Source organism: Acipenser ruthenus, chromosome 27, assembly GCF_902713425.1.
Source record: "Acipenser ruthenus chromosome 27, fAciRut3.2 maternal haplotype, whole genome shotgun sequence".
Taxonomy (NCBI): Eukaryota; Metazoa; Chordata; class Actinopteri; order Acipenseriformes; family Acipenseridae; genus Acipenser; species Acipenser ruthenus.
In genome coordinates, this window is record NC_081215.1 from 3,590,603 (window position 1) to 3,603,952 (window position 13,350).

General features: G+C 35.1%; 3 protein-coding genes across 5 annotated transcripts in view; all 3 read right to left on the reverse strand.

Annotated features, from left to right (window-relative positions):
• Positions 1-13,350, reverse strand: part of LOC131701842 (phosphatidylinositol 4,5-bisphosphate 3-kinase catalytic subunit delta isoform-like) — a 65,635-nt gene that overhangs the window by 43,389 nt on the left and 8,896 nt on the right. The window contains exon 1 of one of the 3 annotated variants that reach the window (XM_059002233.1): positions 2,003-2,091. The exons of 1 other annotated variant lie outside the window; for it this stretch is intronic. The gene's annotated coding sequence lies outside the window, so the exon portion shown is untranslated. Of the gene's footprint in view, positions 1-2,002; positions 2,092-13,350 lie in introns of those variants that run through there. One more of the 3 variants, XM_059002234.1, reaches the window with a different exon arrangement.
• LOC117432221 (transmembrane protein 201-like) overlaps positions 1-13,350 on the reverse strand; it is a 68,902-nt gene that overhangs the window by 10,045 nt on the left and 45,507 nt on the right. Inside the window, exon 12 of the mRNA XM_059002236.1 lies at positions 2,003-2,091. The gene's annotated coding sequence lies outside the window, so the exon portion shown is untranslated. The remainder of the gene's footprint in view (positions 1-2,002; positions 2,092-13,350) is intronic.
• LOC117432222 (forkhead box protein L2-like) lies at positions 8,673-10,088 on the reverse strand. Its single transcript, XM_034053812.3, has one exon. It carries the CDS (start codon positions 9,958-9,960, stop codon positions 9,097-9,099), a length of 864 nt encoding a protein of 287 aa, XP_033909703.3. The 5' UTR covers positions 9,961-10,088; the 3' UTR covers positions 8,673-9,096.

The following is a 13,350-nucleotide window of genomic DNA, read 5'->3' on the forward strand; positions in this document are numbered from 1 at the left end:
TTTTGTTAATAGAAAATGAATGGCTCAAGTAAACTGGCAAATTATTATTACAAAAATCTCTCAAACGTTACTAAATATTTCGCTTTAAAAAATACTGCACTAGTCTATTCAGCAGTGACTATTCCAAAGAGTCCAGTTCTGTTTCCAGTCATTTACAGTAAGCAAGTCAAAAGCAATTTGTTTTGAAGCTTTGATATTACGATGCGGTTTGAGCCGGTTCATCTTGTTGAAACGGTATTCGCTGTAATGCTCAAGGCACTGGGGTATTTAGCTGAAAGTGTCCAATGAAAGGGTTAATGTTACAACAGAAATACTGGCTTGAATTTCAATACCAACACCAATCTCCTCAAAAAAAAAGGGAACTAGATTATTTAAAAAAGAAGTTGCTAAAAATGAAAACAACAAACGGAAGTCTCTGCAGACTTCTCTATGGTACTTTTAAAAATAAGCCTGTGGATTTGAATACCGTTTTTCTGTAATCAAAAGCGATTACAAAGCAGTGCCGGGAAAAATATTTCTCAAGTAAATGTACCAGGGCAGAGGCTGGGCACAAACATCACGCAACATAAACACTGCTTGAAATCTATTCAATATCAAAAATGACATGTCCATATTTGTTCAAATTGCAGAACCTATTGTCCATCCATGTTCCTGGAGTATAGAGTTTAAGAATACTTCACTGGCTATCATTCACTGCTGCTGTTTCTGCTAAGATGTTTTTTTTTTTAATTATTATTCTGGCTTGCTAACTATCTAATGTTGCATTTCTGAAGTGAGGTGTTTTTTTATTTTATTTTTATAAATAACCACTAAGAGTGTGCATCATTCTAACAGTCATTACTTAATAATAATATCAAATAGTAGGAGCCTACTTCTATACATTAATAGAGCAAACAAACATATTTATATATGAATAATTGCTTAAAAAATAACATTTAAAAAAGCACACAGTACCCTAACCAATGATGAGGAAGTGCAACTTTTTGTGGACTTTGAAATAAATGTTGGGAGGCATAAAAGTAAAAAAGGGAGCCGCGATTAATTTAGGGGACATTTTTATAGTTTTATGAATGATCTTTCGCTGAGATGGTATTTTAAATCAGCACTTCTAAACAGCAAGCTCTGAAAATCACATTGTAACTTCCCCTTGCAAGGACAGTTTAACAATGCATTGCTAAGTTTAAAGAGGAACAAAGTGTGAGCCCCATTCGGAATGGCGTGCATGTTGTGTCTTTGCTCGGTCACATGTTAACCCGCACAGCACCAATAAATACAAGGTCAATAGCACCAAATGTGCAAAACTGACCGCAACGGCTGTGTCAAACCAAACTAAAACTGTGTAGAAAATAAACCAAACTAAACTCTCTCTCTACACACACACAAATGCAATCGCCAACTCGAATGTTTACATGTCGCAAGCACTGCGGTTCAGTACTGTTTTTTTTTTATACAATCAAAAACTTTAATCTTATCCTTTTTAACAAAAACGTCCGGTGTTATTGACACCCTGCCGCTCTCCAGTATGCTTGATCTGATCTCATCAATTTGACTTGATGCACGCAAGCTAGGAAGTGTCAAAACATGTACACCGAAACTTTACAACTACACTCCCGCTAGGGGTATAGTAAACACAAAAGGGGTGCGGGTATTTAAATTAGCCATATATATACTGTATCTGTGAACTGTAAGTGTGTTGCTAAGGTACTTTAGTCCTACTCAGGGTGGAGCTAATATTGACCATATAATACAAATACATTACTGCTTTCTAGGCAAGTACGGTACAAACGCTGTATTTACAAAGCAGACAGACACATTTAAGAGTTTATTTTAACCACTTTAAAAGCACAAACAAAACATGCCTTATCAAAATAAACATTACAGTGTGGATATAAATATTAAAATGTATTTATAATCTCTTGTAAACACTAGGCAGGTGTGTATAATGATGAGGCACGGTACAGTCTTTTTTTATCCTGAAAAGATACAAATCAACAGTACTTACTGAGTTGTGTTAAAAGGAGTCCTGTTGCAAGTTCTGTGCATAATTTCAGCCCTTCTAAGCAAGCGATACTATGACCGAAGCACCTTCATCTGTATAGACAAACACGCTATCATTAATAACATATATAAAAGATAATTAAATCCAAGAAAAGAACAAATGCACTGTGGTTATAGGAACGTTTAGAATAGACTGCATTCCAAAAAATGCAATGCAGTCATTTATTTGTAATACATTATTTAGAATCCTTACAGTACTAGCATGCGGCAATGTTTTAGCTGCATTGTTTTACTAGCTTTTTTTTTTTTTCAATCATGTGCTGGTCAGATATATGTATACAGTATATTATATAACATATATACAAACAATACAACGGAAAATCACAGTAACCCGTTTGAAATATGCATCTGTCAAACCGCACAATGGAGAAAAACAGCAGCGATGTGTTTATTTAACAAAACCAGACTAGTAAACCAAATGCTCCGATTCGATGCAGCGATCATCACAAAGTGAACCGGTGCCTGTGTGATATGACCAGAGCGCAAGGTGTGTTCATTTGTACCGTATTCGTTTGTTTTGCCGTACTACACGTCCAATAACGGTTGCAGCTGCAGCTGGTGATGAACTCGCAAAAGGAAGGGTTGCAGATTTCACAGCACAGTCACTGCCTCGTCTCCGGACGACTCGCGTATATTATTTGCAACCTTCTCTTTGATGTTTGTGGTGTCTCTGTGTAGCCTGCTGCTAATCACAACAACGTATTGAAATGAATGAAAATAAAGGAACCTCAAAAGGCGGAAGTGCAGTTTACGGTGTTGAGGGATCGACAGCGCCCCCAAGCTGTAGCCGGTTATGTCACAGGTCGACATTCACAAACACAGGGCTAGAGAATGGGGGAACAAATCTATTTACTAATGTTAATGCAAAAAAAATGGGTTTAGATACTGGTGTTCCCATGTAGAATGTTTATTATACATATCAGAGCTTCACTTTGTAATTTTAAACTGCAAGATCATTTTATTTAGTCACTGATAAAGCAGTTACTAAATAAAATGGAGGAATATAATAAACATAACAGCGGACTAAACAAAAGTGTAAAAATAGAACATTATTGAGAGACATTGCAGCTGTTAATAAAGCTTCGTCTTCAACAGATATATTTGCTCTTTTTTTTTTCGTGAAGCATCTGTAGCAAGTGTCTGTCATGAGCACACAAAGAAAAGCCGCACGCTGTAATAGAACTCTTTGAACGCTACACCTGCACGTCGTTAACTGCGTGCCGTGGAAGAACAAGGTCTATACGTGTGAGAAACTGTTAGCAATCAAACTCAGGCTGCTTTCCCCGTAGTATTTGTATGTTTATGTTAGGTCTGCTGTCGTGTTAACCGATATTACCTGTCTGCGGCATAATAATCACGTTGGCTGATTATATGCTGTATGAACACACAAGTCAGATCCATTGCACAAGAATACATTTATTAAGCTAAGTAAACGGTTTATGTTCTGTCATTAAAAGAAAAATCTATAGGGTGTTATTTGTACAAAAGATGCCACAGAAAAATCACCACAGCTTATTATAGCTCATATGTAGCATATCATTAATTCCTAATTGACATTACAGGAGTTACCAGAACACTCTGCCTTATTTAGCTGGTTCCCCAGACTTTATTTTCACTTTGACTTGGGTGAATTTGTCCAGCCACAACATTATAAGCTCACTGCCTGTGGGGCCCCACATAGCCTACGCTTACATCTTAAAACAAATCTGCAGACACGTGATAAATACATAATAATAGGTATATCTTTGTTATAAACTGTGTCACCACTAGTTATCTGTTTTGGTATCTACAAATGTACTACAAACTTCACAGGACACATTTCGAGAAAAGAAAGTGTCTATTATACCGTTTATTACACTGATTGATATTTCAAGCACATCTTCAGGAGAGACCATTTTACCATTGTAATTAATTAATTAATTAAATAATAATAATAATAATAATAATAATAATAATAATAATCATAATAATAATCATAATAATAATACGTTTTCAATCCTGTCTGGTTTCTCTTGTATACAAAATAAAACCACCTTTAAATTGACTAATGATGACTGCTGTATTTGGTAAAAAAAACAAAATATAACTGAATTGTGTTTTTTCAAGCCATAGATATCTATTCATAAAGCATTTGCATGCCACCAAACGCATTGCAGCCCAATGCAAAGGCCATCTACCTTCCATCATACTAATTATGTATTAATAAAACCTGTGAATAATAGTATTTAAAAAATAATATGAATAAATAGGGCTTTACATAAGTAAACATATCCACGGACATTTGCTTGTACAATTATTTTCACCAACTAGAACCGTAGAATGTAAAGCAGTTGTATAAGATTAGTTGCTGAATACCATTTTAACCACTAGAGGTCACTGCGTCGCAGAAAACTTCAAGCATAACACAGCACTTGCCTGACGATGAATTCAGAATAAATTCAACACTGTACTTGTACCATACCAATTCAACCCTATATTGACACGTGCTGTCTCTGTGTCTCTCTCTCTCTCTCTCTCTCTCTCTCTCTCTCTCTCTCTCTCTCTCTCTCTCTCTCTCTATATATATATATATATATATATATATTTATATTATTATTATTATTATTATTATTATTATTTTTTATTTCTTAGCAGACGCCCTTATCCAGGGCGACTTACAATCGTAAGCAAATACATTTCAAGTATATATATATAATGATGTTGGCTGAAACCAAATACAAATAAAAATAAAACAAGTTGTACATGTAATTTTGCATGGACGAATTATTGCCTTCATAAGGTATTACATGTACATAACACAATCTAACAGCATTGTAACCAGGACGTACACCATACGCTGTATCACAGTAATCATATTGTGCGGTAAACCGGTGTATAGGCGCATTGCACTTGTAAACGTAAGACCAGATTTTATTATTTAATATCACAACTGATGAACTATGTAGAAGGTATGTGTGAGTTCACAGCGTGTGTTACTGTAAGCAATCGAATTACACCGCACGAAAACGTCGAGACACAGTGTTCATCGAGAATGGATTTTTTTTTTTTTTATAAGCCTAATGTTATACAAAGAACGGCCCTTCTCAAAACAAGCATTTCTTTTCAAAATATGAAGTTTTATTTATATCAACGTTTTGTTTAATTAGAAAATCGTTTTTGTTATTTCAAAAACGATTAAATACAAAGTTGTTGTTTTTTTAAATGAATCCATTCTATATATATTTTTCTGTTGTTTTAAAATCATGATTTTTAAATAAATACAGGAGACGGAGAATGTATATTTGTTAAAGGCTGTGAAAGTAATTTTGGATAGGAAAACGTGTTGAATAACTACAGTGACTTAATAAAATACTGCTACACCCCGGTTTTATTAACCCCTACAATTGGGTTTATATTTTTAGAGTTTGTTCGAAGAACAATACAGCTTGTGTTTTTTTTAAAAAAAAAAAATACTATTTGGGTTCAAGAACATAAATTAATAATTTAACACAGGGTTTTATCGCTAGAAAAAGGCACCTTGTGTTAATTTTAACACTCACTATTGCGATTTCATATTGGGATGCAAGAATCACTAAGGGAAGGATCATCAAACTCAGTTATATCACGAACTAAAAATCATAAGAAAAACACTGTATGGATGTGCATGCCGCTGGCATTTTAAAGTAAAATGCAATTACTTTATTAAAAACGTTGGATGTCTGCAAAAAATAACCTGATATAAACCATTCGTTTCACAAAAGACTCCTTGTGTAAAACGTTTTTAATATTTTATTAATGCGTCAATAAATTAATAATTATAATAATAAAACTGTTGGAAGAGATTTTCCACACAATAATAATAATAATAATAATAATAATAATAAAATGTAGATATTTTATTAAACTAATGTAATCCAAGAAACTACAAAATGATATCGCAAAAGTCTACTGGAAGCCATAATAGTAGTACAGTATTTCATGTTAGATTTCGAAATATCACATTTTTTCAATTTTGGACATTTTTGTCGTTAAGTATATGGAATACCGGTGTTTAATTCAATATGTTAACGTAACGTTATTCCGTAGCTTTCATTCGACTTAATGAAGCAACATTTAATTCCAGGGTGATGCCAAACTTGGGCCAGAGCTATAACCCTTCGACCTGCTTTTATTCCACACAGTTCTGTATTGACCGGGCCGGGAAATCCGATTGATATTGTGATACCGGCACCTTGATAATGTTGTTTCGTTAGCTGAAAAACAAACGGATATACAATTATAAGTAATGCTGAAACGAGAATCCCGGGGTCACGTAATAGCGTTAACAAATGTGTGTGCGGAGAAGGAGTTTTCACTGGAAACAAAAGGGGCAAATAATAAACTGCCCTGTCTATCTAAATAGTCTGTTCCAGGAGTTTAATTGTGTTTATTCCTTAACTGTTGGTGAGAGTAAATATTTCACAATCCCAACAGTGAGAAGTACTAAGGCCTTTGCTTTTTCTGCCCCTTCAGACTGGACTAAACTACCCACAGCATCCAGGTTGTGCGCTCGCTGTATGCTGGTATGTAACTGTAACTCGCTCTGGCCTTCCTCCTGGGACACCTTTGGAAAACCAGATGACTGTATTTCATAGGGATTTTCTAACAAATAACATTTTAAATAAATCAATAAAATAAAAGCAGATTGCAAAGCATTTTCTCAAATTATAGGCCTATAGGGTCTGAGTCTATTATGGAAAACAATACAGGAAGCAAGATAGCATATATCTTTAAAAATACAGGCTGTAACTCTGACATGAATGCATTGATTTTATTATTTTGTTCTTCCTTACAGTGGAGTTTGCCAGTGACACACAAATAACCTCCTGCTGCTGCATGTATAGCTATGGCCAAAGTTTTGCATCACCCTATAGAATTAATTAATTTTGCTTCAGAACATCGAATGAAACCTGCTGAATAATGTTACCGTTGGCATATTGATAAAATGTGATATTTCAAAATCTATACTATAATGGCTCCCGGCAGACTTTTGCGATATCATTTTGTAGATTATTTGATTACACGGTGTTAAATAAAATATGGTCTCGAGTAGTCGAATGGGAAAGGTTTACACATTATTACGATCACGTATTGCTTATGTTTTGACGTGCATGTATTATTAGATCTTGTTCAAACTTTAAAAACAGGACTACTGAGTAAGATAACATTACATGTTGAATCTTTGTTTTTGTTTGATTTATTGAATGGTTTATTGTGTGATTCTCTGCGATACCCTCACAGAAACGAGTAGATAAATAAACAAAAAACATAGAAAGCTGCCGACTCTTAATGTGTTTTTTTTTTTCAGTATCAATGCCCAGAGCCCAAGCAATAGAAAGATGCGTCACATGGCCTACAAGTACGTCTGGACTTAGACAAACTGTGTCAAATGGTGTCCTGTTTGAATGTAATGTACCCCCATTTTTCTTTAAGGAGAATATAAGTGTTACAGTAATTAAGATTCAGCAGTTTAATTTTTTTTCTTTACTTGAACTAACATTAGTTATATAGCCTACAAGGTATCTTTTAAAGTTAAGCGATGCTTTTGTGAAATATTCTGCCTTATTAATTTGTAATGTCGAACCTTCCGGTTTAATTTCCGTCTCTATTTCTTTTATAAACGTTGATGCATTACATGTGTCACTCTTTGGAATACCCTTAATCAGTTAATACATTATATTTGAATGTAAGTTCGCAATCATAAATTAAACCTGGTTGTGGTTATAGCTGTGCAATTAGTGAGCAGGTCGGTAAACAGCGACGTGTTTTACATGCCAGTCAAACATGGGACATTTCGAGAAATACGTGTTTATTTGTGCTTGTGTAATGTTGTTTGCAGTTGTTTTCAATAAGAACTGTTTTAAGTCATATTATGTTATATAGGTAGAACAAATAAGCTACTTAACATTTTTAATGCATTTAACAACGAAATAAGTATTTAAAACCAATATAAAATGTAGTTAAAACTCAAGCGTATAGAAGTTGCTACAAAGAAAAACTCGAATGCATTTGTAATTGATCGATTGATTGCCTTACATGCCATTAAATATATGAATATATATATATATATATATATATATATATATATATATATATATATATATATTACTCAAACAAACACTAAATTGTAAACTATGTAGCAATACTAAAAGAAAATGTATAAAATATTTCGACAACTTTTGTCTTCAAATTTAGTTGTCCAATATGTTAATAAATTATCAAATGTCTTATTTCTCTTTTTCTTTTCTTTTTCAAACTAAAGTATTACTTCAGTAACCCAACAAAAATATTTTTTTTTGCAAAAAACGAGAGGGGTAAACAGGAGGCTGTGTGGTCCAGCGGTTAAAGGGCTTGTAACCAGGAGGTCCCCGGTTCAAATCCCAGCTCAGCCACTGACTCATTGTGTGACCCTGAGCAAGTCACTTCACCTCCTTGTGCTCCGTCTTTCGGGTGAGACGTAATTGTAAGTGACTCTGCAGCTGATGCATAGTTCACAAACCCTAGTCTCTGTAAGTCGCCTTGGATAAAGGCGTCTGCTAAATAAACAAATAATAATAATAATAATAATAATAATAATAATAAAGTAAACCTCAATTACACAAGCATTTATTAAAACAGAAATACTTTAATATAAAAATAAAAGTGCTATGCACATAAATTTAAGTTAACCTTCAATGCGAAAATGCATTTAAATGTAACAATTTTATTTTAGTTGAAAAGGCTGAAAACAGTTTTTTTGTACATTCAATTAAAGCAGAAAACAATTGTGATCTTAAAACATTAAAATGAACATGTTCAACATAGGAAAAAAAAAAAACGATTCAATGCAATTCAAATCTGGACAACAAGGCAATCAAACAAACTCGGCGGAACCAGGGACGGGTTAATCCAAGATTATCCAGTCTTTGAAAATAAAACAAACGACAGTGTTTAAATGCTTTTAAAATAACGTTAACACAGTCTGTATTAATCCCAAACAGCACCTGTCCTTTCGGTTAATCACAGTTCAACGCTTTCCTCCTAATCCCAATAATGCACAACAGGCATTTCAGGTTGTCTGGCACCAGGTAACTGGTAGGTACTGGCAGGCGCTGACGTCCCCCCCGGGCTGATTTGCTGGGTCATACCGGGATAGTGATTTCCCATCGCAGAAACCAAATGTCGGTGATAGGGGTTATAGGATTGGTGAAGGGGGTTGGCATATCCGTTCATAGACACGGGGCTGGCATATCCGTTCATAGATACGGGGCTGGCATTGCCGCTGCTGGCTTGGCACTGCTGGTAACTCAACGACGTGGTCGCTTGCCCAAACGGGCTAGACTGTCCCACCGACCAAGAGTTATTGACAAAAGAAGTCTGCAAGTACTTGGAGTTAGGATGCAGGTAGTACGGATCGGAATAATTCAAGCAGGGTTTCCCGTATGGAGCTGATGGGGGTCGGTATGGCCTTTTTACTCGCCTGCGTCTCCGGTAATTCCCTTTATCGAACATATCGTCAAAGGCAGAGTCGAGTGTCCAGAAGTTACCTTTCCTCTCTCCGCCGCCTTCTCTGGGAACCTTAACGAAGCACTCGTTGAGGCTCAGGTTGTGTCTGATGCTGTTCTGCCAGCCCTTCTTGTTTTTCTCGTAATATGGAAATCTGTTTATGATGAACTGATATATCCCGTTGAGGGTGAGTTTTTTCTCTGGGCTCTCCCTGACAGCCATAGCGATCAGCGCTACGTACGAGTAGGGTGGCTTCTGATTGATGTCCAGTCTTCCGGAGCCCCCCTCCTCCTCCTCCTCCTCTGTTCGGTCCTGGGGATTCCTGCTGGCAGTGTCCGTACTGCAGTTCACGATTTCGGGGTGCCGGCTGCTAAATTTCTCGTCCTGAGACGTTTCCATTGCGATTTGTTTTATTGCCTCAAAAGAAGCGCCCAAAATCTAAAGTTATAAAATAAAATAAAACTTCGCAGAAGCTCAAGACAGCGCTTGCTACCTGTATGTCCTGTAATTTTACCTCCACTCCTCGCTTAAATACAACTGTTACAGACAGCAGACAGCTCAACCCCTCCCACCTTAGTCCCATAGGCTGAAGGTAGTTTTTTTTTTGTTTCTGTCTAGTTCTTTTTCACCGGGTCACTACAACTAGTAACACTTTTGTTTAGTGTTATCTGGAGGTCAGGGACGGTAGTTTTGTTTGGGTTTATTAATTAGAAGTGCAACAAATTGATATAATCCGTCACCCACGTTTCTGCGCTTTCAAACTCAAGAAATTCACCCTGCAATATTATCCAAAAAGAGTTTCTTGACAGTACAAATCACCTTACTTTAAAAAGAAACCGCTCTAAAAGATACAAATGAGAATCTGACTGAAGATGACGGGAGAACATGTGCAAAAATACCATGCTTTCAACCCCAAGACTATGACTTACTCACTTCAAAATTATTATTATTTTTATTTCTTAGCAGACGCCCTTATCCAGGGCGACTTACAATTGTTACAAGATATCACATTATTTTTTACATACAATTACCCATTTATACAGTTGGGTTTTTACTGCAGCAATCTAGGTAAAGTACCCTTGCTCAAGGGTACAGCAGCAGTGTCCCTTACCAGGGATTGAACCCACGACCCTCGGGTCAAGAGTCCAGAGCCCTAACCACTACTCCACACTGCTGCTGAAAATGATTCATCAAGTGTAAAAACTAAAAACAGAATTTTTATCAAACGTTTAAAATGAGGTACCGTTGTATAATTGAACATTTTAGAAATGCAGTTATTTTTCTTGGTTAAAAAAGAAAGAAGTGCATGTCTCTTATTCCCATTCATAAATACCTGATCAAGAATCACCGAGTAAAACCAGTGCAACGTGCACTACGCGTAACTAAAACGTCCAGCCGTTACCTCTCACGCTGAACCGTCATGCACAAAAAAGACAAATGCGCACAATATAGGAAACGAGAGCCTTGCATAAGTTAGTTTTTACGCCACTTCTCTGTACAACCAAATACAACTTGCAAAAACGAGCCACTATAAAATAGCGGTACTGTATATCCAAACATTTTAATACATCAATCAGTTACCGGTATGTAACAAGATTTATCAGTTTGATTATTAACTTGATTTAGTTAATATTGAAACATATAATCAAAGTACTCAATATTTTAAATGGTAATAGCTACTTAGTCACAAAACGTATTCATCATACGCATCAATTGAATTTTTAAATGAATGTTATCAAGTTAGTAAAACGTTTGTAACAAAAGAAAAAAAAAAGGTTTTTGCTAACCATAGTTCTCAAATGCTAAAATATAAAATTGCAGTGTAATGTTTATACAGTAACGTGCAACCCTATTTTATTTTGTACTGGCAATAATTAATCAAACCGAGACTGTATGGATAACAGACACCGTGCACTCTATTTTTTTCTCACATATATTTACAATGTTTCTCAGGTCTGTTGAAGGCGCGACTGCACCTGCTCGATAATTGCAGCTCTACCCAAATACACAGTAGAAGTTTTCGTTTTGCAACCTTCCTATTTTGGAAACCAAAATAATGTCAATGAATCTCTCCTTATTCATGCGTGTAAAAATAAACCCCTCGCCAGATGGGGCAGATGTTTTAATGTATTTTTGTAGGTTGTTTTCTGGGCGCAACGGCACTTCTGAGTTTTGTCAAGCAAGTTTATCCCATACCAAAAACAAACACAATGGTTAATTGTTTTACTCATAAACAGCATTTAAGTGATGCGGTCCACATGTGGTTTCATACAGCCTTGTTTTACAATTCTCAGAGGTAAGGCATTTTTTTTTTTAAAACAAGATAAAATATGAAAAATAATTGCGCCCGTTAAAACGCATCTGGATGCATTTGATTTTCATTAGGCCCGTTATGAAACAGGCAAAGACATATTTTAGGTGTCACCCCTAAAACGTGGTAACAATACAACAACAGTTCCCCATTAGATAACAGAACAAAAATGTACAAACAAGTTACTTTTTTCTTTCTTTAATTGCGGTTCCAAGAGAATGCTATCATTAATCAGAAGAGATTAATGATAGCATTAAGCCGACGTGTAATTAAATGTTTGACAGCACAGGTTTCTTCCAGCCTTGGAAGTATTGCTCAATCCTATTTTAAGAAAACCGAGCGAGGAGAATCATAACAGATAAATCACCATACTAAACTAAGCCAGGTACACAAATGCGCCTTTTTAAATTAGCGAAGCAACTACACTGGATGCTAAAATGACAAAAAGAAACGAGTGCTTTCTTTGATTTATTTAAAAAAAAAACAAAAAAAAAAAACACAACAAACAAAAAAAAAAACGACATTTGATCTGAACATGGTGACGCTCTTAAATGATGTAATTAGGTTCTGCACAGTGCTTTCAAATGGCCAGTTATCATCATGTATGCTTTGCCTCATCTCAAATTTAAAACATTTGAACCTCAATATTAATAGATCGAAGTATTGTAACAAGAGGGTTTTTTTTAAAAAAAAAAACATGGTTTATAGATTAAAAGGCGACAATTTGTTTTTAATTGACAGCATTTTGGAGATTATACACATAACAACCTAATTGTGTGATTTAAAAGTTTAACCGGCTTTCAATTGAAATGTGTAGGTTCAGGGAGACCTTACAAGGAAAATTATTCAGAACCGGTGTATTTGTTCCATCCCTCACGCACACACACACACACACACACACACATATTATATATATATATATATATATATATATATATATATATATATATATATATATATATATATATATATATATATATATATATATTTGAAAAAATATCTTCAAACAATACCTTTATAACCAAAAAGCAGTACTTTTCTAATTGTATTACCAGTAATGACACGTTTAAAGATCAGCAGTAAAACTCACAGCTATGATATGCATCTGACGTGGGTATACTGCCTTCTACAATCTCTTGTTAAGTATAATAGTGTGAACCCTCATACTGCAACTTAATGTTTAGCAAACAAAAACAGTTTGGGTGACAGGTGGATGTAAAATCATAATATATCGCATTATATTACACGTCAACCCCAACAGGAAACATAGCAAGCATTTATTATCTATATAAAATACGTTTTTTTCTCTCATCAAAGATAGTTAATTTACAAAACCACACCGTACAGATTCCTAACTACAGAGCCTGACAACTTGAAAGGACACTTTATACAGCATGTTGTCCCATATGAAAAATAAACAGAATATACTACAAATGCGTTTTATATCAGATACAGTTCCAATGTATTTGTTTGGCCCT

Coding starts and splice junctions, on each gene's coding strand:
- LOC117432222 (XM_034053812.3), bottom strand. CDS start 9,960: ATGGAAACGTCTCAGGACGAGAAATTTAGCAGCCGGCACCCCGAAATC.